Source organism: Centruroides sculpturatus, unplaced genomic scaffold (assembly GCF_000671375.1).
Source record: "Centruroides sculpturatus isolate CEXI.00-Female unplaced genomic scaffold, Cexi_2.0 scaffold1649, whole genome shotgun sequence".
NCBI classification, from domain to species: Eukaryota; Metazoa; Arthropoda; class Arachnida; order Scorpiones; family Buthidae; genus Centruroides; species Centruroides sculpturatus.
The window spans coordinates 37,305-64,012 of record NW_019385824.1 but is presented as its reverse complement, the minus strand read 5'-3'; the positions used below and the strand labels follow the sequence as shown (position 1 = coordinate 64,012).

Below are 26,708 nucleotides of genomic sequence, written 5' to 3'. Positions count from 1 at the left end.
CAATGCTTTTATAGGATTGAAACAGCATTGGATTCCACCAATCAGCATTTACCAGCTCTATAAGACGTCCGCCGATGGTCTGATGTCTTTTAACCAATGAGCGGTCGAGTCTTCAAAATGGTCTGATCGCCGTTTCTATGGCGACAACGGTCGTTCATAAAAAGGCGGGAAAACTGAGTGCCAGACGATTTTTCCATCCCGACAGTAATTAAACTACTATTTAACTATATCAGAACAGTATTTGGACCTAGTACAGTAATTAACTATGTAGTTTAATTACATTAGTAATTAACTACTGCCAATGTCTAATGATATTTAATATATATACATTTATTTTAAGTAAGCAGTATTTTACTTTTTAGTACTTGTTTTACTAGTATCTGTAATTTTAAATATGATTAATGTAAATAATTATGATATAATATTTTCATAAATTCAAAAATAGCTTAAATCAGTCAAATAATTAAAGTACAAATAACAATATTTTAAATTTAAAGTCTGTTTAAAAGTATTTCAAAATTTTTAATTGCTTTGTTTTATTAAAATTTATTTATTTTTTTTTAAATAAAGGAACTGAAAATAAACTGAATTTTAAATAAAAGGAATTTTATTAGTACTTAATAATTTTTTGGAATATATTATAGTGTAATGGAAACATATCATCTAAATATATTTCATAAAGAATATGGTAATTTATGGCAAGAAAAGTCTATTACAAGTAATACTGGGTAAGTACAGTACATGTACATTAAGTACTTGACACCATAAAAATATATTATTTTAGTAGTAAAAAATGAATAAGTAATTTAAATAAAGGATCGTCCATTAATTACATGTACAGTTTTCGAGCCCCTTTGATCCTCTCCCTCCTTGCTGTATACTATAATGTATTTTTGGCAAACCTTCCTAAATTCTAATTACATGTACAGTACTGTACAGTACAATAGTTCATGGACCCCTCTGACATTGAAGAACTTATAAGAAACATCAGTTATAAAATCAATAAAGTTCTTATAAGAACTTTATTGATTTTATAACTGATGGTTATTCACATGACTAGTGAGTAGGCTTATAAGAATGAATTCATATACCATTAATACCAAAGTCCATGTAGATAATGCCTCGACTCCTTCCCTCCCGACTGTATACAATGATGCACTTACAACCGTCCCCTGCCTTAAATTGTACACATAATTAATGGTTGATTCTAAGTTTGTAATTTTCACTTCTTTTATACTTTAATATATTTAATTATTTTTTCATTTTATTAATACAATAAAATTGATCATGACGTAACATGATTTATAATATGAAATAATTTTCTTACAAATATGATTTATTAACACATCTAATAATTCAATTCTCTTAGGTTAATATTAGACATATATAATGAACCACATTATAAAATAAAGTATCCTATCAGAGGAACGTTATTTACTCAAGTATCTATTGATAAACAAGGTAATAATGTTATTGCTGGTGATCAAAGTGGATGCATTTACGCTTTTGATATTGAAAGAAATCGGTAAATATCAATAATTTACAGCTCATATTTTGATTGATGAAATGATATTTCTAACTTTATTTTTGTTTTTATTTTTAGATTTTGGTTAATTTATCAACTTTGTCATTGTTGTTCTGCAATAGCATTTACAGAAATAGAAGATAAAGATATTCTTGTCGCAATAACTGATGCTAGATACAGCCTTTATTTATTTAATTCTAGTATGTGATTTCTAAAAATATTTTGTGTGAATTTTTTAAAAGTCATCTAAAAATTTTCAATTATTTTACAATAAATTAATATAAACTAGTAATATAGTGGTTCTAATTAACTATGTTTTTTGTAAATTAGTAATACAGGCAAGAAGCTTTTTTATATACAGTAATATATATTTATAATGTTACTTCTTAGAAACTAAAAAGGTGATTTCAGTCATGAGGAACCATAAAACATCAATTAACTATATTTCTGTTGATGACAAAGGACAACGATGCCTTAGTAGTTCAGTCGATCTAGCTGTTTTATGGGATTTAAAAACGTATACAGCTTTACATCATTTAATTGTGAGCAGAAAGGAAATATGCAAAGTAAGTGCTTTGAAAATTTTGTAAACTTTTCATGTTTTGTTTTAATTATTCAAATTTTAAGAATTCATTTTTTAATTATAATTTTCTATTATCCTAATTTATTAATGAATTATGAAAAGACATCGACTTTCATAAATTTTTGTTTAAAAATTTAGTTTTAAATGTATTCACATTAAAAGTTATAACCATTTTTTTAAAATCTATCAAGAAATTTCCAAATTGTACATTCAATTAAAAATAATTCTAATCCAAAAACTGAGAACATAAACAGTATAAATAAGACTACAAAACGAGTAAAAAAATTTACTATAAAATACTGTATCTTTAAATTTAAAAATCAAACTTCATTCAGATATTTCCAGTACAAATCACAATGTGCATATTCAGTTTAATTTTAAAAAATTAATTTTTTTTTCTAGGAAATTATCAGAACAAAAGACGAATTTTATTTTCCTGATTATTTATTGCAATATTTTTAGGTTTCATTAAGAAATGTTTAATATTTCTGAGCTTTTAGTAAAATTATTCATTGTTAAATTTTTGTGGCTTAACTGATCTTGCACTTCAAATGGCACAATTGTAAAAGAATGAAAAGTTTAATCATACTTTTTTTTTATTATTATTAAAATTAATAATTGTTGATTATTGAATGATATAAATTCTTTTGAAGAATATTAGAAAAATAGAAAAACGCGATACAATTTGTAAATAAAACATTTATACTAGATCTGAAACTAAAAGAATTATTTAATTCATTATGATCATTGCTTCTTGTCCTTATTTTAAGTATTCTAAAAGAATGTTTATGAGAACCTTACTTCATTTAAGGACTTGTCACATTTAGGAGAAGGAGCGTACCAAAACTAGAAGACAGCACTCATTTTTCAGATATTGTAACACAAATCTGTTACAACAAAAACTTACAACAATCTGTAATTCATTGTATTTTGAAATTAATGCATTTTTATCATTGTTATAAACATTAATCAAAATTAACATATAGTATTATCCATAATTTTTAATCTATCTAATATCTTATAATAAATCATAGTAAACTGCAAAGTACTTATTACACAATATTTTAAGAAAACAAAAGAAATATCCTAAGATATTTGAAATAAAGAATTTTAATCTGATGAAATAATTTATAAAATTTAATAAGTAAAACCAAAAAATTGAAAAGTATTGAAAATAGAGATAAAGGAAAAAATATCCAACAAAACTAAAACAACTACGTGAACACAGTAAACCCTCAATTTAACAGAGTATTCTGGGGCAGCAATTATTGTTCTTGTGACATCATATGTATTAATAAATAAATAAAGATTCTGGCTTAACAGACTCTAACAGACAAAAAGTTTATCCAATATAAAAGTTTAAAACATTTTTATTCACAAATAAAGAATATTCTAAAAAGTTGGAACAATGAGGCAATAAGTAAATTACTCAATGTACATTATAATAATATTTTATGTATACTCATACATTATAACAACATTTTAATGCATGTTGTGCATTATAAGTTTGTTATTAATATAAGTTTTTAAAACATGCTTGATTTAAAGGACTTTTGNCTGAGATATTTGAAATAAAGAATTTTAATCTGATGAAATAATTTATAAAATTTAATAAGTAAAACCAAAAAATTGAAAAGTATTGAAAATAGAGATAAAGGAAAAAATATCCAACAAAACTAAAACAACTACGTGAACACAGTAAACCCTCAATTTAACAGAGTATTCTGGGGCAGCAATTATTGTTCTTGTGACATCATATGTATTAATAAATAAATAAAGATTCTGGCTTAACAGACTCTAACAGACAAAAAGTTTATCCAATATAAAAGTTTAAAACATTTTTATTCACAAATAAAGAATATTCTAAAAAGTTGGAATAATGAGGCAATAAGTAAATTACTCAATGTACATTATAATAATATTTTATGTATATTTATATACCATAATAACATTTTAATACATCTTGCAGATTTTAAGTTTATTATTGAAAAAATATATTTTTAAAACACAATTGATTTAACAGACTTTTGGCAATAGCAGACACCCCATTACCCTAATTTGTCTGTTCAGTCTAGAGATTACTGTATTTGGATGACCTTGAAATAATTAATCTGCCATCAGAATTTACTATCCGAACCTGCTTGTTAAAAAAGGTATAAAGCTTGACAGTATCTTTGTAAATCAATAAATAAATCACTGTTAATGTTGGAAGCCAACCTTTTATTAATTAGTAAAACATGTTTGTGGTTAAAACCTAACCATCCTGTTCAAAATATTAATTTTGAATTTGTTCTAATTTGTAAAGTCTATGCTGCATTATTCTAAATTAGAACAAATTCAAAATTAATACTCAAGCAAATGGAATTTAAATTACTTATAGTAATAACAATTCATATACAAATTATAGATCTATGAATATATTAAGAAAAAATGATGACTTAGAGTTTTATAGTAATTTCTTATATCTCAATTTCTTGGAGATGAAATAAATTTTAATTTTTAACAAACATTAGAGGCACTGAAAATATGTAAATAAAATTATTGAAAAATTTGATTTATTATCATATCTAATAATATAAATTAGTAGGTATTCAAATATAAATTATAAAAATGACATTTGTTTCTTATCATACAATGCATTCAAATACTAAACTGCCTGATTTTGTAATATTAGCCAGTTTAAGAGTACACAAAATTTAGAATGAATTATAATTAATCAAGTAATTTTATTCTCTGATTTTTTCATAATCAAAATTTTTTAAAAATATTAAAGATTAGATATGAAGTGAATGATATTTATAAAGATTTATCTAAAACTTTTAATTATTAGTTTATTTTTATTTGTATAATTTATTTTTTAAAAGTAAAATATAAATTATATGAATTATAGTATTTATTATGTGCTGGCTGGATGGCTGAGACAGTTAAGGTATCAGCTCACCACTCTGGAAGACCCAGGATGAAATCTGGGCAGTTGAAAAACCCAAGGAATTTTTCTGGGGTTGGGTCATTCTAGATATGTTGGTCCCATCCCTTGTCACTAGCTGCACCATTGTGGGCCAGGCTGAAACTGCAATGGGCCTGAAAAAAAGGCCTTTGTTTAATGCCCACTGGGCAAAAAATCTTTAAAAAAAAAGTATTTATTATATATGCCAGCATTTTTCAAACTTATTGCTTGTGTAACCCAATATATTTGTTTTTAATGGTTCTATTACCCAAATGTTTATAATAAAAAATTTTTAAAAAGTCTGGTAAACTGGAATCACTGTATATTATATAATGAAATAAATTATTGATAATAACTTCTGTGTGTGAAATGTCGAGTAAATTTCTATTAAGAGCGGTTCAGGCCAGTTTCAATTTGTAAGTTAACTTACCTCAATTCAGCGGTGGTCTTATCCATTGCGAGGCTCTGGGCGGCAGATCTTTGCGAGGCCCTTGTCCTTTGTGCAAAATATGTGAATTGAAATAGTAGGCACTTATTAATATTAATATATACTGTACTATAAATTAAATTTATTTTATTGTTATAACTAATAGCCAAGGATAAAATAAAAAGTTTTAAATATCAACTTTTTTCTACTTGGTTGTTGCGCGAGGCCCCTCCAAGAGCGAGGCCCCGGGCGATTGCCCTGCTCGCCACCCCCTAAGGCCGCCACTGCCTCAATTTCACTTTTTATTATTGAAATTTAACTATTAAAAAATGTAAGACTGATGATTGTAAATAAAACAGATCATTTCAAAATTATTCAGGAGTCTATTTTACTTTGAAAAATATTACAAGCTTCTTTTAATAAACTTAATGAATCCTTTTTTTAAAATGTACTTTTCCTATTATAACAAGATTTTGTTCCTTTTATTTTGTATATACACAAAAATAATTCTTTAAAAATTATTTATTGATACACTTGTGCCAAAATTCAACCGTTATTTTTATAATCTACTGTTATGTATGACAATAAACCTAAAAGTTTGATTAAACAAGGAAATATTTTCAAAATTGTTGTGACTTAAATTGCTTTATGAATGTGACATTACATAAAATATTTATTTTGATGCTATTCAAAATAGAAAAGAGAAATCAATTTCTTATACACCTATTCTATAATCTTAATTTTATTACTAAATGACAATAAAAATTATAAGGGAAAAAAGTAGTTAAAAAATTTTTCAGGTTTTGCATCTATTGTTCCTAGTTGTTAGAGAATGTTTCGGTAATAGTATTACGAGTATTTCTGTAGAAGGTAGTATCATTTCACAACCCATTAAAATTTTCACATGACTCAATATTGGGTTGCAACCCATAGTTTGAGAAATGCTGATATATAGGCTGTGTACACACTAGGCGTTTTGTGTTACATTAAACGCGCGTTAGCTCGGCATTAGACGACCGTTTACTGGAGCATACGCACTGGCTCAGTTTGGAAATGGACGTGAAAGTAATTGCTTGTGTGTGCCTCCTCCATCGTCGCTATAAAAGACGACGGCAGAGGCAAAGAGAATTTTGGGTGCACCCAATATTACGAGATAGACTGACACATGGAATGTTTGCGACGTTGTATCCAAAACTAAGACAAAATAAACCCAAGTTTTTTAATTCTTTTAAAATATCTATAAAATCCTTTGACAATGGTTGGTCTCTTTTAGATTTCATCAATAAATAGATCAGTATCGAAATGATCATTCTCCATTTCGGCCAACGTACGTCCACTCTACCCGAAAACGCGTGATCAAATGTACAGTAACATGGCAGCACATATATCTCAAAGTGCTCGGCTGACACCCGCAAAATGCATGTTTTAAGAAAAATCTATAAACGCATGTTTGACCAAAAGCACGCGTTTGAGTGTGTACGCCTATGCAGAACTCTTGGTTCTTTAAAACACGCGTTTAAAAACGCCTAGTGTGTACACAGCCATATACTATTATATAAGCAATGAATGAATTTAGGTTTAAAATTTATGAATTTTAAATCATAAATTAGATATCTTAAAGGAAAAAAAGTGTGTAATATTGGTTAGTTTATATTAAGAATTTATTTTCATTTTTAGGCAATTTATATACCATTTCAAAATGAAATAGCAATTGCTTTTAAAGATGGAAATTTATTTTTATGGGAATCAACAACTTTGAGATTTCAAAAACAACTTCATTCGACAGATGATCCTGATAAAGGAATAAAATCATTAGATGTATCTAGGTAAATAATTTTTCTAATTAAAAAATTTTATTATTAAAATTATAATTAATCCTTTTTTTATATCTAGTGATGGATTTTTATTAGCTGCTGGAAATCGTAAAGATAAATTATTATTGTGGAATATGAATACCAAACAGATTGTGTGTATCATAAATGTGTCAAGAATGATTGAATCAATTAAACAAGTAACTTTTATGCCACTTGGAATATGGAAGAACTCAGATTATGTATGTTTAATTTAATTAAAATTTTATTTTCAAAATTTAAATAATTAATTTTTAATTGTTAACATAATTCCATTATTAGTATAAATAATAAAATAAATTCTTTAATTTAATTTTTATTTTGTTTTTTAAAGAAAACTTATTTCAAGATAAAACTCTTAAAAATCAAATTAAATAAAATTAAAGAAGAGAATCATACTTGAGATCTTCATTAGAAATTGTGTCTGATTTCTGTATCAGTTCTTGTTTATTTCAATCAGAGGCAAATTCTCTAGGCTTGCTTAGCATACACTGCATGCTTAAGAGAAAGTTTTGACTGTCAATATATTTTTTTATATGAGAACAAATATGCCAATAATAATTTATTCTAATGTGTAAACTCTTTTATCATTTGTGTTTCCTTTTACATTGGCAGCTACGGCTAGCAGTTTTAAGTCAGTGCAATGCTTATAGGAACTCAATTGCTTGCTTGTGTGAAGATTTTCTGTGGCAAACAAGTGTGTGCACATGACATCATTCGAAGCATTTAACAGGGCCAGATTGTATCGAAAGCTTGCAGTAACCAGTCAGCATACATGTATTGTGTACAGGGATGGATCTACATAGAGACTAATAGGGCTTACGCCCTGGGCCTCCAGTGTCAAGGGCCCACAAAAATTGAATTATTATCATAAATTTTAAATACTTTTTCATTATAATATATTTCATGTATAGATATAATGGGCTTTATAATAGTCCATACTTTTTTATTCACACCAAATAANTTTGAGTGTGTACGCCTATGCAGAACTCTTGGTTCTTTAAAACACGCGTTTAAAAACGCCTAGTGTGTACACAGCCATATACTATTATATAAGCAATGAATGAATTTAGGTTTAAAATTTATGAATTTTAAATCATAAATTAGATATCTTAAAGGAAAAAAAGTGTGTAATATTGGTTAGTTTATATTAAGAATTTATTTTCATTTTTAGGCAATTTATATACCATTTCAAAATGAAATAGCAATTGCTTTTAAAGATGGAAATTTATTTTTATGGGAATCAACAACTTTGAGATTTCAAAAACAACTTCATTCGACAGATGATCCTGATAAAGGAATAAAATCATTAGATGTATCTAGGTAAATAATTTTTCTAATTAAAAAATTTTATTATTAAAATTATAATTAATCCTTTTTTTATATCTAGTGATGGATTTTTATTAGCTGCTGGAAATCGTAAAGATAAATTATTATTGTGGAATATGAATACCAAACAGATTGTGTGTATCATAAATGTGTCAAGAATGATTGAATCAATTAAACAAGTAACTTTTATGCCACTTGGAATATGGAAGAACTCAGATTATGTATGTTTAATTTAATTAAAATTTTATTTTCAAAATTTAAATAATTAATTTTTAATTGTTAACATAATTCCATTATTAGTATAAATAATAAAATAAATTCTTTAATTTAATTTTTATTTTGTTTTTTAAAGAAAACTTATTTCAAGATAAAACTCTTAAAAATCAAATTAAATAAAATTAAAGAAGAGAATCATACTTGAGATCTTCATTAGAAATTGTGTCTGATTTCTGTATCAGTTCTTGTTTATTTCAATCAGAGGCAAATTCTCTAGGCTTGCTTAGCATACACTGCATGCTTAAGAGAAAGTTTTGACTGTCAATATATTTTTTTATATGAGAACAAATATGCCAATAATAATTTATTCTAATGTGTAAACTCTTTTATCATTTGTGTTTCCTTTTACATTGGCAGCTACGGCTAGCAGTTTTAAGTCAGTGCAATGCTTATAGGAACTCAATTGCTTGCTTGTGTGAAGATTTTCTGTGGCAAACAAGTGTGTGCACATGACATCATTCGAAGCATTTAACAGGGCCAGATTGTATCGAAAGCTTGCAGTAACCAGTCAGCATACATGTATTGTGTACAGGGATGGATCTACATAGAGACTAATAGGGCTTACGCCCTGGGCCTCCAGTGTCAAGGGCCCACAAAAATTGAATTATTATCATAAATTTTAAATACTTTTTCATTATAATATATTTCATGTATAGATATAATGGGCTTTATAATAGTCCATACTTTTTTATTCACACCAAATAACGTTTCTGCCTATTGTTTAGTACTAGAGATAGGCCTATTATTCTTATTATAACTTTCAGCATGCCCAAAAATTTTGGTCAGGATTTGCCCCTGATTTTAATATACATATAATTGCATTATTCGATACATAATTAAGATCTTAGTGTTATGTTACCTGTTCATTATTATTACACAAATACATTAATTAAAATGTTTCTTTGAAATGCTAAGAATTAATGAATTAAATAAAATACATTTAAACTGAATATATGATAAATTGTACACTGTAATATTTCAGTTTTATTACAGTTTATATGTAAATTCTAAATAATTTTTATAANATCAAATGTACAGTAACATGGCAGCACATATATCTCAAAGTGCTCGGCTGACACCCGCAAAATGCATGTTTTAAGAAAAATCTATAAACGCATGTTTGACCAAAAGCACGCGTTTGAGTGTGTACGCCTATGCAGAACTCTTGGTTCTTTAAAACACGCGTTTAAAAACGCCTAGTGTGTACACAGCCATATACTATTATATAAGCAATGAATGAATTTAGGTTTAAAATTTATGAATTTTAAATCATAAATTAGATATCTTAAAGGAAAAAAAGTGTGTAATATTGGTTAGTTTATATTAAGAATTTATTTTCATTTTTAGGCAATTTATATACCATTTCAAAATGAAATAGCAATTGCTTTTAAAGATGGAAATTTATTTTTATGGGAATCAACAACTTTGAGATTTCAAAAACAACTTCATTCGACAGATGATCCTGATAAAGGAATAAAATCATTAGATGTATCTAGGTAAATAATTTTTCTAATTAAAAAATTTTATTATTAAAATTATAATTAATCCTTTTTTTATATCTAGTGATGGATTTTTATTAGCTGCTGGAAATCGTAAAGATAAATTATTATTGTGGAATATGAATACCAAACAGATTGTGTGTATCATAAATGTGTCAAGAATGATTGAATCAATTAAACAAGTAACTTTTATGCCACTTGGAATATGGAAGAACTCAGATTATGTATGTTTAATTTAATTAAAATTTTATTTTCAAAATTTAAATAATTAATTTTTAATTGTTAACATAATTCCATTATTAGTATAAATAATAAAATAAATTCTTTAATTTAATTTTTATTTTGTTTTTTAAAGAAAACTTATTTCAAGATAAAACTCTTAAAAATCAAATTAAATAAAATTAAAGAAGAGAATCATACTTGAGATCTTCATTAGAAATTGTGTCTGATTTCTGTATCAGTTCTTGTTTATTTCAATCAGAGGCAAATTCTCTAGGCTTGCTTAGCATACACTGCATGCTTAAGAGAAAGTTTTGACTGTCAATATATTTTTTTATATGAGAACAAATATGCCAATAATAATTTATTCTAATGTGTAAACTCTTTTATCATTTGTGTTTCCTTTTACATTGGCAGCTACGGCTAGCAGTTTTAAGTCAGTGCAATGCTTATAGGAACTCAATTGCTTGCTTGTGTGAAGATTTTCTGTGGCAAACAAGTGTGTGCACATGACATCATTCGAAGCATTTAACAGGGCCAGATTGTATCGAAAGCTTGCAGTAACCAGTCAGCATACATGTATTGTGTACAGGGATGGATCTACATAGAGACTAATAGGGCTTACGCCCTGGGCCTCCAGTGTCAAGGGCCCACAAAAATTGAATTATTATCATAAATTTTAAATACTTTTTCATTATAATATATTTCATGTATAGATATAATGGGCTTTATAATAGTCCATACTTTTTTATTCACACCAAATAACGTTTCTGCCTATTGTTTAGTACTAGAGATAGGCCTATTATTCTTATTATAACTTTCAGCATGCCCAAAAATTTTGGTCAGGATTTGCCCCTGATTTTAATATACATATAATTGCATTATTCGATACATAATTAAGATCTTGGTGTTATGTTACCTGTTCATTATTATTACACAAATACATTAATTAAAATGTTTCTTTGAAATGCTAAGAATTAATGAATTAAATAAAATACATTTAAACTGAATATATGATAAATTGTACACTGTAATATTTCAGTTTTATTACAGTTTATATGTAAATTCTAAATAATTTTTATAAATTCAAATTTCTGCAGAAATAATGTAAAAATATATATATAATTATCATAACAACAACAGTTCAGTTGTACTTTAGAGGATTATAAGTTAGATGAATGTTTTTACGTATTAACTGATTTTATATTCAAAGATTAATGTATAAAAAGAAGAAGAAAATTCTTTTAAATTAAACAAAATTTTAATTTATTCAATATTATTTTATTAATTAATTCTTTGAATTAATTAATTATTAATATTTAGATATTAGGAGTAATAGGACAAGATGGATGCTTGCACATATATGATTCAAACTCAGCAGAACATCTACTTGAAGTACAATTGGACAATGACAAGATACGTACAATTTCAACTTCAGAATATGGACACAGATTTGCAGCAGTTTCTGGAAAAGGCCATATTTTATTATTTGACTTGAATAATCATTTTCAGCAAAAAAGAACTGTAATTACATCATGTATTATGATAATTTTTTTTATTTATTTTGTATTTATAAATATTAGAATTTTAACACATACAGTTTCCTTTAAATTATCAAATATTTATATAATTTTTCAGTAAAAGATTAATGAAATTATCATTAAATTATCAGTTATTTAAATTTCTATTTATAGTTATAACTGGAAATATTAATATATTAAAACATAAGTACTAATAAAATTTTATTAATTACTAGTTATTTTAAATTTTATTACAGAAATAGTTTATATTCATAATATGAATAGTCAATCTAAAAATTCTAGTTAAAAATAACTCTGTATAATATTAGATTGTTTCAATTGAGTTTTTTCCATATTCATTTGCAGACATTACATAAATTAAGCGTCTCCATTAATTGTGTGTGTAGGTTAAAGGGTTGAGGCATTGTCTAGTGAACTTTTTAGTGGTATTAGTGGCATATAAATTTGTTCTTATAAGCCTATTTACTAGTCACACAAATAAACTATCAATTAGAAAATATTTGCAAAACTTCTTAATCATTTGAATGTGAGGGGAATCCATGAACAATTGTACACATAATTATAAAATGTATTTGTCAAAAGCTCTTGATTGTACACAACAGAAAGGGAGAGGATCTAAATTGATTCAAAAAGTGTATACTTAATTACTGGATGACTCTTTATCTACTAGATTAATGACTTAAGCTGTGTATTATAGATGCAATTAATATAAAATATTTAATAATTAATGATTTTAGAATTCTGTAATTTATGAATATTTATCTTTTACATAATATAAAAGTAGAGTATAATTAGTTTAAAATAGGTTTGTTCTTATATTATTTATTTAATTATAGATTTGATGATTTTATAAAGATAAATTGTTTTAAAATAAAATATATTTATAAAAAATTTTATAAAGGATTTAAAGAGCAAGAGAAAAAATATAAGAAGAGAGAATTTAGAACATTTTTATTCAGGATCAAATGCTAAGAAATGGAAACAAACTGAAATTGCTGAGGTAATTTTTTTACATAGTAAAATCAATTAGATTATATTTTACATTGAGAAATTACTGAATATTTTTCTCACTTTGTCATTTGATTATTACTTACAGGAAATTCCCACTTCTAAATTATGTTTTTTAATAAAGAAATTTGGAGTATGCCCAGAAGAATATAGGTGAGTTTCAATGTTATTTAATAATAATACAATATAAATTTCACAATAATCTTATTTTAAGCCCATTTAAATTAAAAAAAACTATAATTTTTGTTTCAAAATTATCACACATTATATCAAACATTTGTTTGGAATCAAAACTTCTATTCTGTTATCAACTAATATAATTAACTAATATACTTTATTCACTTGACATTGAATAAAAATATAAATTTTTATAATAAACACATGATCACCAATAGTAATACATGTAACATTTGCTGATATTTTAGATTAAAATAAAAAATATATAAAATGTCAGAAGTGAAGGTAACAACTTGAATATTTATAATACATTGACTTATTATAGCTGAATGAACTTATTATAGTAATATTATTGCATTAATATGCTAAAAATGAAATAAAAAATTATCATGAAGAAATAAAGTAAGAAAAAAAATCATTAACTAACATTTTTTAAGTCAACAAAACACCACCTGGACACAAATATGTTAAACAGACAGACAAGAGGTTGCCGTCAAGTGCTGACATCTGTTAATAAATTTTATAAAAATTGATTTTTAACAGGGTGCCTACGAATCGGTACCCTGGTCATCCCCTTTAACAATGGGGGGTGCTACAGATCGGCACCCCAGTCAACAAAGGGTTTAAGGTTAACAACTTCCATCATGTGCATGCCCATCACAACCCATCCAACATGGATCACTTTTCAATTATTGATTAATAATAGACTGGTATTAAATGAGTAGTCATTGACCATTCTCTGTTTCAGGAGGAGGTCAATAGCTTCTTTTGATTGAATTACTTCAACCTCCTTTTGCAAATAATTTTAGTGAACCGTGTATTTGCATTTTTTTACCGGATGCTTACCCTCTTGTATATAAAAACATAAGTATTTTATCTGGGTTGTTTGAATTGTTCTTGTATATTGTCAGGAGTAAAGATGAATAGCAATAGGAAAAGCTTTTGAATTGAATTCCAGATTGAAATTCGAAAATCACGTGGGAGCCCGATATAAGTTTTAATCCATTCCCACATGAAAACAGATGATTATTTGGAAATCAGAATTCAGAGAAACTCATAAGTGTAATTGACTGTTAAGAATTGGCAAAAAAAAGGTTCCCAATTACCCAGCTTTACATGAACAAATTATGTTGTTGATTTTACAAGATTTTTCCTTAAAGTTTAAAATGCCAATAATTTTTTAATTTTTGAGGGACAATGTGTGCATTTATGTTCATTTGATATTTTACTTGTCATTAAACGAAATAAAATTAGAATTGTATTAATAAATCTAATTTTCTTTATTTTGATCTTTAAAGTCACGCCTCGTCCTATATGTGAGTAAATACAGTAAATAAATGTGTATATGGCACCATCTGTTATGAGATTTTGTTGTAGAAACTTTATAGACTTTTTAATTATTATAAAATGGCAAAAGGCTTACTTTGAGGGTAGAGACAAGTTTTATAAAAATCTGTAAATGCTAATAAGTAAAATCATTAAGCCTGACCCCAACTGAGATATGACATGTGGCCAACCTCTTTCTATTCATACCCCTTGACCTTTCACCACCAAAATTTAATAGCATCAGTGCTCCTTATACACAAGCTACCATGCTAAATTTTGTTACTTAATCTTCATCCCATCTTGAGATATTAAACAAAATAGATGCTGACACACATATACGTGCAAAATTCCCCCCCTTTGTTTTGACTTTTTGGGTTCAGGGGTCTCAAAATGTGAAGATATGCAAAAGCTTGGAGGGTCAAATTTGACATAGTTTCAATACTTTTCTTTGTTATATATACATAACAGCCAGGAATGTAAAATGAAGTTATAATAAGATATTTGAAGATAATGAAGATATTTCTGTCATTAATACAGAATTTTTTTAATTTTATGTTTATGTTTGATTGGATAAAGTATTTACATCAATAACTAATTTTTATTTAAGTTTTATTACCACTTTGTTTAGATTTCTTATTTGGTTTAAACTCTTGAAATTGCCTGGCAACTATGATTCATTTGAAATGCTAATTGAGAAGGGAGAGCATCCATCATGTGCTCAACTTTGCCAACAAATTTCTCAAAATAGTACAAGTGATAGTACATTTAGAGCATTACAAAGGTAAAACTTTATTAGAATTATATTAATTTAGATTTATATATGAAACGTTATTTTATTAAACAATTTTTTAATAGATTATTATCAGCACTGCTTCATTGGTGTCCATTTTTTGGTGATTCCTCTTACGTTCCTTTAATGATATTTCCATTTGTGAAGATTTTTCATAGTAATTTGTTGAATTGTTTTGAAGTAATATTATCTGTTTTATGTAAGTTTTAAATAATATTTCATCTTTTTGAATGATCCTTGATTTAGCAGCAATAATTTATCAATTTCCTCAAGATTTATTTATTTTCCAATGGACATTGATAATATACAGAGTTATAATAATACTTAATATACCATAATTTCTTGTTACATACTTACATTAATTGTTTATAATTTATACAATTTAATTTGAGGTTCCTAGATTTCTTTGTTTTGTGACAATGTCAAATGATCTTGGCTCAAGATGGGGCTGATCTGTGATTCCTCATATAATCTGTGATGATACACCTTGGTGAAAGATATCGCTTTATGTGAATCCGGATGGATTCACATGAACCTGTACTCAACAGATTAACAAAAAAAGGTTCATTAATTAGAGCATGTAGTTACACATGACAGTTACTAAGTTACCAGTTTATGGAGAGTTATAATTGGATGTAGGTATCTTCAAAAGTGTTAAATACAATGTCTGCATCCTCTGTGGTCTGGCATCTTCCATTTAGCATGGTCATCTAGTCTTTCCAATTAGTCAACTAGGCATTTATTTCTTCCCAGTGCTTTGTCCAAATACAGAATGCTGAACTCCTCATTCTTTTTCTCTGTTGGTAGAGTCCCTGAATTCATCATAAGGAATTCTGGTCCACATATTTTTATGTTGGTGTTTCCAATTACCTGGACCATTTCCACCCAATCCAGAATGACTTCAGATATTCAGATAATACAATAGTCTGACTTTACAGGGGAATATATCCCATGTATGAGTGGTTATATGATAGTAAAGTGATACCCTCTAATTACAATGCTACCCTTTTTCCATTGCCATAATCTTGCAGATGTTTTAAACATTAATATTTTTCTGATATTATTCTTGGAAATATAAGTCAAATATTTAAGAAAATTTTGAAGAATAATAAAATTTTTGAAGTAGTCTGGGAAAACTCTATCAATATAAATAAAATTAAAAAAGTAACTGAGATAGCTTAATTAAACTAAAACAAGGATCATTCACATATCTTACAGTACATTGAGATACAGTAATAACAACAACACATTATTGGAACTCTTTAAATATTTATTTATTTAGGTAATTGGTACCAGAATTGGTTTTTATATTTTCCACTGTTACCTGTTAGTATTTTAAGTGCTATAGAAAATCTATTAGCACATCACGATAAACAATTACTACAACATTTTGCAAATGTCGGAGTTAAAGCAGATGTAAGTTACTGATTATTTTAATATAAATTGATACGCATATTTTTATTAATAAAAATTTATTAAAATAAGTTTTAAATAACATATTTCAGCTTTATGCATGGACATTACTGCAAAATTCATTCTCCAAAATACTACCTCATAAACACTGGCTTCAACTTTGGGATCACATTTTTTCAAATAATTTGTCTTTTATGTTATTTGTTGTAATATCATTCAATATTATTATAAGAAATATATTAATAAGATGTACAACAGTAGAAGAAATGAAGGTAATTAAATTTAATTTTAAATATATACAGTATTATACATTTTTCAATGAAAAAAATACAATTACTCAAAAGTCCCAAGAATTCAAATGACCTGCATCTATAGACTGTGTACAGACGTGTACAGACGTGTACTGCTAGGCATCTCTAGATATATTAAGAAAAAAACCTGCTAAATGTCATCTCTCTAATTATTTGAGTTCCCAAGATTTAGACTTTTCATTTACACTGTGTTTTTGTGATTCTGCAAAATGGCTGATGCAAAGGAGCAAAGGGTTTGCATTAAATTTTGTTTTAAACTCAAAAAATCTGCATCAGAAACTCACCAAATACTAAAAGAGGCTCTTGCTGATCAAGCATTAAGCCAAACAAGAACATTTGAGTGGTTTGATTCAAAAAGGGCTGGGCATCTGTTAAAGATGATGAGTGTTTGAGGCAACCATAACATGCACAACTCAACTCCAGAATAAATTGCAAAAGTGTGTGAGATTATCTTTGAAAACAGAAGGCTAACTATCCATAAAATCTGTGAATGCATCAGATTGTTGTAATGCCAATGCATATTGTAGTAAAGTTTATTTCTCATCTCTTGAACAATAACCAGTGAGATCATCAGGTTTAAGTTTGCTTCAAGCTTCAACAAAATGTTAAAGATGACCCTAACTTCCTCTCCAAAGTCATAACAGATACATTTTTATGACTCAAAACAAAACAGTCATCTTCTCTGTGGCTAAAAAAAAAGTGCAAAATTAAGTCAAGGTTAATCATTTTTTTGACATTGAAGGAATTGTGCATAGGAAATTTGTTGTTCCCAGTCAGAGTGTCAATGGGAAATTTTATTGCACTGTTTTGAGATATGTGAGGCATAAATGGCCTGAGAGATAGAATAACAAAAATTGGGTGTTGCGTCATAACAATGTACTTTCAAATACTTTACTTATTGTGAGGCAGTTTGTTACTAAAAACATGATTACCATTCCCACCCCTTACCTCATTTTGTCCCCTGTGAATCTCTCTCTTCCTTAAAATGAAACTCCAGTTGAAAGAACACATTTTGATTCCATTGAAGAGATCTAAATGTAATTGAACAACTCCTCAACACTAATGAAAGTAGACTTTTAGGAGTGCTTTCAATTCTGGAAAGATTGCTGGAATTGTCACATACAATTCCAGTAATGTGACAGTGGCAATTAGAACATACAGTATTTACTTTTTGGATGGCACATTCTTGGAACTTTTGAGTAGCACTTTGTATATACACAATTATGAAATATCATGCTAAAATTTATTGTATACGTTAAAGAAATTATTAAAAACCTTTCATTGTTCCATCTGAAAATCTGTTTATGTTAACTTAATAATAATAAAAAAATTCTGAAATTATTTAGAATACAATGTATAATAACACAATCTACTATTTTCAATTTATTTTTATCTTTTCTTATATAATTTTAATCAATATAGAATCAAGTTTTAATGAATGATGTTTGAGAATATATAAATAAGCTTGAAACTGTTTAAAAATAACAATGGTAGATCAAAACAGAAAATCTATATTTGGTACAGGAGTACTGAAAATCTCATTAATTCGAAATTCAAGGGATAAAATAATTGTGACTTTGTATTATGCCAAATGCCTTGTAACTGATGTAATTTATTAAGTAAATGGAATGCAGTTACATATAAGAATACTACTTTTATTAATTAATAATAATAATATGCTGTTTACCTGCAGTTTATTTTTATGTCCAGTGAAAACCTCACTGATTGTCAGATAGTTTTTATAAAAAAATAAAGTGAAATTCTCAAAATGTAATCCAAATTATTTTTTAAGTAGTCAAAAAAGTTGTAAGTTGCCTAAATCTAGTAGCATAGAGCCCTACAAATATCTCAATCTGCTACTTGTAGCCCAATCTTGAAACCCCAAAACCCAGCCATATTTTACAAGATAAGAGAAAAAGGATTGTCAATGGGTAAGTTGACACTTGAAAATGTGTTACTTAAAACAGTGATTCCAAAACTTTTTTGAGCCACTGTTCCCTTGGTTTCATAAACTTATATTCAGTACCTCCAACTGGTTTTCCTGTGTGTGAGAAAAGCTTAGAAATATTCTTAGGAAAGCATTTCTATGAACCTTGTACTTGTGTCCTTACCATACATTGTTATCAACATCTGGAAAGCATTAATGAAGGAAAGAAAAAGGTATGGCACCGCTTGGTCCTGCCTCCAGTGCCCTCTGCCTCCCCTTGCTTCTTTTTTGCTCTTTAGATTTGCTCACTAACCCCTGAGGACAGTAGCACCCACTTTGGAGGCATGTTAACTTCAATCTAAATGTACAAGTTAATACAGTATATGCATATCACAGTTCAGACAGAATTTTCACTTTGAATTTCAAAGTAGCTATATTTAGAACTAACTGAATTCCTTAACATATAAGCCTATATATTCCCAGCTGGGACAAATAGTACAGTTATGAACTATCCAAGTTTGAATTAACAAGATTTTCTGTGTTTAATATACTTCATTTCCAAAAGATACTTATCATTATTGAAAAGTAATTAAATGTAATTTAATGTAGTAATTAAATGTTACTCAATATTAAATGTTTTAAATTCTCATAGGATTTAATCAAATTTGATATTCTATATTTAAACATAGTCTAGTTTCAAGTTTAATTGATTAGTTTTATTTGTGATATGATGTTTATTTAGACTAAAATAAATTTTATTTTAATTTAGCCTTATTTTGATCAGGAAGCTAATATTTCAGCTGAAAGAATTATTCATAAAGCTTATATCTTGATGGAAAATACTCCATTTAATTTAAAACCTGATTTTATTATAGGGCATTTTATGCCACTTCCAAAAGGAACATATCCAATTTTTACCAAATTTCCTAAAGATAGTGATCATGTAAGAAATATTTTTTAAAAACTAATTAAATTAATCAAATTGTTGGTTTTTAAACAAAATTTATATTTTTTAAATTTAGTTTAAAGCTAAGGAAGAAATATATTTAGAAGAATTAGATTATTTACAGAGAAGGTAATGATTTGTAAAGTTTTTCAATTTATTAATGGTAAAATATGTTTTAAATTGCTATTATTAATTTAATATGGCTTAACGCTGTTGTTTTTTATTTGATAGTTTCACATTCAAAACAGATAAAAACAACATATTCTTTGTCATTTTTTTTATTTCAATATTTTTAAATGAAAATAATTTAGATAATTAAAATTACTTATAATTTTTCTACATAAATTTTATAACAACAAACTGGATTATACAGTGCGTTTTTCAAGTCCCTCCGCAGTGGGCAGGAAAATGAGAGAGAGCTTCCAGAAATGAAGTAATAATCTCACAGACAGACAGTGCATTGAAAGAATTAAAGTAAGTTATGACATCACCACTCTGCTGAGCCACGTCGGTGTGGCCCACTGCAGAGGGACTTCATGATTACAATGTATAATAGTATTGTACATAAGATTCTATCTTTAAATCATTCTCCTCTGATAAATTATACGTTTTCTCAGTCTGTTATTTTCCCACTCATCTTAAAATTGATACAATTGACTAGAAATACAGAGAAAATTGACTGAGAAATCTGATATTCAATTAGAATCAATTAGTCCTATAGAATGCATAGAACAGTGCCTCATGATAGAAAATGTTTAGTTTTTAATTTGAATTAATATCTATTTTAAATTATACACATCAAATTATACTAAATCATGCACTCTGTCAACACTAGTTCCATAAAAAATAGTTTGAAGGAACAATAAAAAAATGACAACAGTTTCCAATTACATAGACAGTTAAATTTCGGTATTTATCCTGTGATCCATAGGTTGTTGATATTTCATGTTAGACACAAATCCAATAAAGTAAATGCATTTAGAATAAAATAAAATTATTAAAAATTACAATATTATATATAAATGTAAATTACAATACAAATTTTTATAGAAAAACTGGAATTTCAATTGATAATATTTTATATGAAAAGTGGCGAAATGAAAGTCCATACGTACGGGCCAACAATACAGATTTTAAAGTATTTAATTTATTAAAAGAGTAAGTATTACTTCAAAATTGTTTTAAAGAATTAAATGTGCAAGTAGCTTTTCTTTAAATAAAAATATTTTAGTTATCAACTTGAAAAAAGAAGAAGAAAATATAACATTGATGAATTAGAAAATTTAGAAACAAGGAGAAGAAATATGTTAAAGAGTACAGAATTATGTACAAACAATGAAGCTGATATAAGTGGTGAGATCTTGAAATTTTTAATATTATAAATAATTTTCTGTTTTTTACTCAATGTTTATCAGAAATAGATATTGTAAATATTAACTTTTAATAATTTTAGTATTAATTGACTTGGGTTTCAAATTTGATAATAAATCAAATTGTAAAATATTTTACTAACCGAATTTTATGGCCAGATTCTTATCAAGCTACTATAAGGTTAACTAATTGATTAGATATTAAGCAAATTGGACTAGAGATTGTCATCTCTATGTAAAATTTTTCATATTTATAACTTAATTATTTTTATAAGTAAGTATTTCATGTCAGAATATTTTCTACCTCAAAATAATACACAAATTATTTTGGATAAAGTTACAAAATATTTAACAGTAACTTATCAGAACATTAATTATTTTATAGATAAAGAAAATAAAATGCAAAGAAGATATGAAGAGTGCAAAATAAAAAATCTTCAATTATTGATACAAAGAAAACTTTTGAATGAGGTAAAAACAAATTTTAAAAATATATGCTTTCAATTTTAGTTCAGTGTTACCCTTGTAAATCACACTTTGCCTGATAACAAGATACCAGTCATCTATTTAACTTCATTCTGTATAAAATTTTAATTGAAATCACATAAACAAGTCATGTGAAGTATTTTGGATGTTAAGGTTGGCAAGTTCAATCATGTGTGAGGCCATCACAACCTATCCAACATGGATCACTTTACTAATTAAAATACTGACCTATTATTAATATTTGAAATCATTGACCATCCTCTCTTCCAGGAGGAGATCAATGACCTCTTCCTCCTATCAAACCCAGTGGTATGGTGGCATTTGAATAGGAAAATTACATGATACAAGGTTACCAACCTGCATAAAATATGTTTTATGTGGTTTTCAAGGGTGCCGAGTTTAAATATTTGGTCCAGTTTTTTATGAAACTTGATTTGTTAGCTTATTACTATTTGATATTCAGCTGTGAACAGTACAGTTTGTCAGAGCTAACATTAAGAAAAATGCTGTCTACTTGACCGATGAAATTGTGCCAATTAATACCATTTGAGTATCATGATAAATGTGATAATGGTAGGCCGAAATAACAAACTCTTTATATGGTTTTTGTTTTAATGTTTCTTATGCTATAGTATTTGATTCATATAATTAAGAAATCTTAAGTAAGAGTTTATCACACCAAGTGACCAATCTAACACAATTTAAAAATTTTTTAAATGTGTTAGATTGGTCACTTGGTGTTTTAAACCCTTATATAACTATATAATAACTATGAAGGTTTTATTACATAAATTAAGTGCTGTAATATAATATAATAGAAGGGTTAGAAGTACAAAATAATCTAATAATCTTAATCTTTGTTGTTGTTATTTTTTTGCCAGGTAACACTGGGCTCATTTGCTAGTCTTCCAATATTACAAAATATCCTGTATATAAAAAATACAAGTTGTCCATTTAAATATATTAACAGAATTTTCTTTTTTCTTTTGTATTGTGGTTGTAGAAGAAATTTTGTGAAGATAAAATAAGAAAATTCATTGATTTTTTTAATATTAATTGACAGAGAAGTATTTTCTAATTTAGAAAAAAATGTAACACCTGTTACTAGTAAAAGAATGAAATTAGTGGTCTGAAATCAAGATATTAATACAAAAGTGCATTATTATAAGTAATGGCAATTTTACACTAACTATTTTATTGAAGCTACTTTTTCAAACTCTCTCTTATGCAACTATTGTTAAGGAAGTAAAGTGCTTCCGTGATTTATTTATAAATAATTTTTTTTTTTGTAGGAATTTCTGTATAATTTGGATACAACAACAGAATCTATGAAAATAAGATTAACGGATTGGTATCAAAAACAAGAATTTGATAAACCTGTGACTTTTGTTAAAAGTTGGTTTAACCTTGAAGATAAGGTAAAATATTATATTTTTCTATTTTATTCATATATTTAAAATGGCATAAAAAATTTACCAAAAATGTATTTTGTTAGATTTTGGCACTAGAAAAAGAAGAAAAATGTATAAAAGATCAAATACATTATTTTATTAAAAAATTAACTGAGATGAAGGTATATTTGCCTAATTATTCAATTAATTTTATGAGTTTTATAATTCTAAATAAATAAATTTTTTTTAGAATCTTACAAAAAGAGATAGTGATGATGATGATGATGATACTGATACTGATAGAATGAAAGAAAATCATGATGACAAATCAAAAGGTATGTTGAAAGTTATTGATTTTGAAATAAATAAATGTGTAATTTCAAGAAAATTATTTCTCGTTTTCTCATTGCACTTTTATATTTTTAAACTTTAAATTTATTTTAAATGTAAAAACATAATAGTGTGAAAAGCCAGGGGGAGTTTACAGAGTGCCAAACTCAAAATCCCTTTTATTGGCAACAAGTTGGTAGAACCCACTCACATTGTCACTGGATGGCATTCTTCTAGTTTCTACTTCTTATCTTCTTATGATTTAAGTGAGTGGGAGGGTTTAGTAAGGTCATTGATAAGACATCTGTGATACCAGAGAAAGATCAACCATTGAAAAAAAATTCAACAAATTTAATAAAAACTAAAAGATTACAGACACAAATCTAAACACAAGGAATACAGCTCCCTCAATCCCTCAATCTAGTACAATATCACTAGAGAGCATTATTACTACCAAGCAAGTGTTATGCCTACCGATAACTATTTCTGCCTGAGAGAGAGAGAGAGAGCATACATAAGATCAGTCATTTATCATACCTCTGTGCAGCAGGAGATGTAACCTCATACCGTAAATTGGGGTTACTTTGTGACATGTAGGGTAACTTTAGGACAATCACTGTTTTGAATGAATTTAAATTAAATGCCAATGCCATTTCTATGATATACAAACTGTTGTCATTGGTTCTAATACGCCTACTGTGCTGCCACATAATGTCAAGGCCCAGAAGCTCTGTTTGTTTTCCTGCCTTTTAGGCAGCCATTTTTAGTTAGGTTATGTTTCGTTTGATCAACACATGCTCCAGAAACTATCATTTGTTGAGTACAGTTTCTATTGAAAACAAAAATAGTTATTTATTTCAAAATATTTATTATCTATTATAATCAAGTGTTTGATAATATTTAAAAATAATTATTTGGATATAAAAAATACTTTATTGAAAAATATAACATATAAGGGGTAACTTTGGGACTGTCGCAAAGTTACCCAGTGAGCTTTAAGGAAGAAGGATACATCAGATGAGTACACTTAAAGTGATGACATGAACTTGGAAATGGTTCCTTACGCGGAGTCTGATGACAGTATGATGTGAGTACCTGAGGAAATGGAAAACAAGCATCCTTTCACTCCTCTACAATCAATCAATGATAAATGTTTTAACTCATGTTGTAATCTATTTGTTTTAATAAATTATGAATGTGTTCTTTATCCTGGACTGATATTAAAACAGAAAAGGGTTGGATACTCAAGGGCTATGGAGAAAAGTGGGTTGTAATTGGAAATGGCCAAATAAGGACAACATCCTGGACTATACAGTAGATGTAATGCAAGCCACCCAAAAAGATAAGTCGCCAGGATATTTATTGTGTAAAAGAACTAGTAAATTATCTATCCTGAACATTATATACAATTTGGTTTAATTTTTTTCACCACTAATATGATTGATATGTATATAATATATATATAGCCTATATATATATATACACAGTAAGACCCTGCTTAATGCAGGGGACTATTTTTGATAAATAAAGATTGGTGACAGTCTAATGTTGTGACAATCCTATTTTTATACTGTTAAAAAAAAGTGAAAACATTTTGTCCTAAAGTTACCCCTTTGTCCTACTTAAAGGGTAACTTTAGTACAAGAAAAAAGTGGGAGTATTTTTAAACTCTTGACCTGGGAGTGAAAATATTGGTAAATTTCAAGAAAATAACATCATATTTACCTAACTAACACAATGCAAAATGATTCATAACAGTCATTTGATCAGAGAGGTGCAAAGTAACCCCAGTTTACGGTACACTAATTATCCAGGGAGATGCTTGGGATGACACTTACTCCCTTCATAAAGTTAGAGATAAATCCATAGGAACTTGCTCGTGTTGGAGATGACAAAAGTAAAAAGTTAGCTCCTTGTAGAACAATCACTCCTGATGAATGGGTTTCTAGCCATTATATCCCCATTTGGTGTGGGAATTTGGTCAGGTGATTGTTTGTTTGGCAGCGATGACACATCAAAGGTGTCATAGCTGGACGATGAAAGTTAAACAAAGTCGATTGAAAGGGTTAGTATATCCTCCAATTGTTTTTAGATTTCCCCATGGACTAAGTTAACACCTTTAGTTCCCAGCAATTTTTGATATTAATGTAATTAAACATAAAAAATACTTAAAACTGAAAAAAAACGAAAGAAATGCGTTAATTTTGAAGAAAAAGCTTCAAACTTTATTTTCCTTTATCTCGCCTTTCTGCGAAATTTGACACCGATGAGTCATTGTTTACACAGCTGGATGACCTTGAACACAACTGGAGTTGATTTCCCAGGACATTCTCATAGAAGTCTCGGGAGGCAAAGGGTTTATAGTAGGGTGAATACTAGCTGGCCGTATATTTTTAAATAATTTCAAAAAATTCAAATTTTAATTGCGATTTCCAACCCCCCTGACTTAATTAAACGTATATATAATAAAATCTATTAATTAAAAAACTATTGGAGGTTGTTTTTGACATCAGAAACTAGCTTTAAATAACTTTACCGAAGGAAAATCCATGCACTACAACTTTAGAACAATGAATTAAATTTGATAAAAAAATCTCATTAAAAATCAATTAAGCGTTAATCGTGCGTCATTAAAGGTAGATTAAAATCACGATAAAATGTTTTCGCATGGGAAAAAATTTTTGAAAAAATTAGAAGACTTAAAAAACATTCCAAAAATTAAAAAAAAAAACAAAAAATTTTTTGGGGGGCCGAAAGGACCGAGTTTTATGTAACTCTATGTAACCTGCCTGAGTTAACTCGGGCGAAGAACTAAAAGGGGTGTCAACTTTCTCACACTTTACAATTGATTGTTTTAACATATTTTCATTATTTTCATGGGTCAATGCGAGGGGGAAAGGACTTGTTGACAGTTAGTTAATATTCAATATTCTCCCGTTTTTAACTTTTGTGGGAAACGGATGGTAAAAGTTTCTAAAACGCATCTTTCCATTAAAGATTATAGAAAAAAAAAGCCCCTGATTATTTATACGTGAAA

The 26,708-nt window shown here is 27.4% G+C and overlaps 1 protein-coding gene across 2 annotated transcripts in view; it reads left to right on the top strand.

Moving 5' to 3' along the window:
- LOC111642357 (TBC1 domain family member 31-like) overlaps positions 1 to 26,708 on the top strand; it is a 48,795-nt gene that overhangs the window by 4,590 nt on the left and 17,497 nt on the right. For both annotated transcript variants that reach the window (XM_023388692.1, XM_023388693.1), the window contains exons 5-21: positions 1,916 to 2,091; positions 7,160 to 7,308; positions 7,376 to 7,535; positions 11,979 to 12,179; positions 13,098 to 13,196; positions 13,293 to 13,357; positions 15,336 to 15,488; positions 15,563 to 15,696; positions 16,780 to 16,913; positions 17,003 to 17,182; positions 19,918 to 20,091; positions 20,171 to 20,223; positions 21,145 to 21,252; positions 21,326 to 21,447; positions 21,850 to 21,935; positions 23,243 to 23,368; positions 23,592 to 23,676. In XM_023388692.1, coding sequence (XP_023244460.1) covers positions 1,916 to 2,091; positions 7,160 to 7,308; positions 7,376 to 7,535; positions 11,979 to 12,179; positions 13,098 to 13,196; positions 13,293 to 13,357; positions 15,336 to 15,488; positions 15,563 to 15,696; positions 16,780 to 16,913; positions 17,003 to 17,182; positions 19,918 to 20,091; positions 20,171 to 20,223; positions 21,145 to 21,252; positions 21,326 to 21,447; positions 21,850 to 21,935; positions 23,243 to 23,368; positions 23,592 to 23,676 — 2,205 coding nt within the window. The remainder of the gene's footprint in view (positions 1 to 1,915; positions 2,092 to 7,159; positions 7,309 to 7,375; positions 7,536 to 11,978; positions 12,180 to 13,097; positions 13,197 to 13,292; positions 13,358 to 15,335; positions 15,489 to 15,562; positions 15,697 to 16,779; positions 16,914 to 17,002; positions 17,183 to 19,917; positions 20,092 to 20,170; positions 20,224 to 21,144; positions 21,253 to 21,325; positions 21,448 to 21,849; positions 21,936 to 23,242; positions 23,369 to 23,591; positions 23,677 to 26,708) is intronic.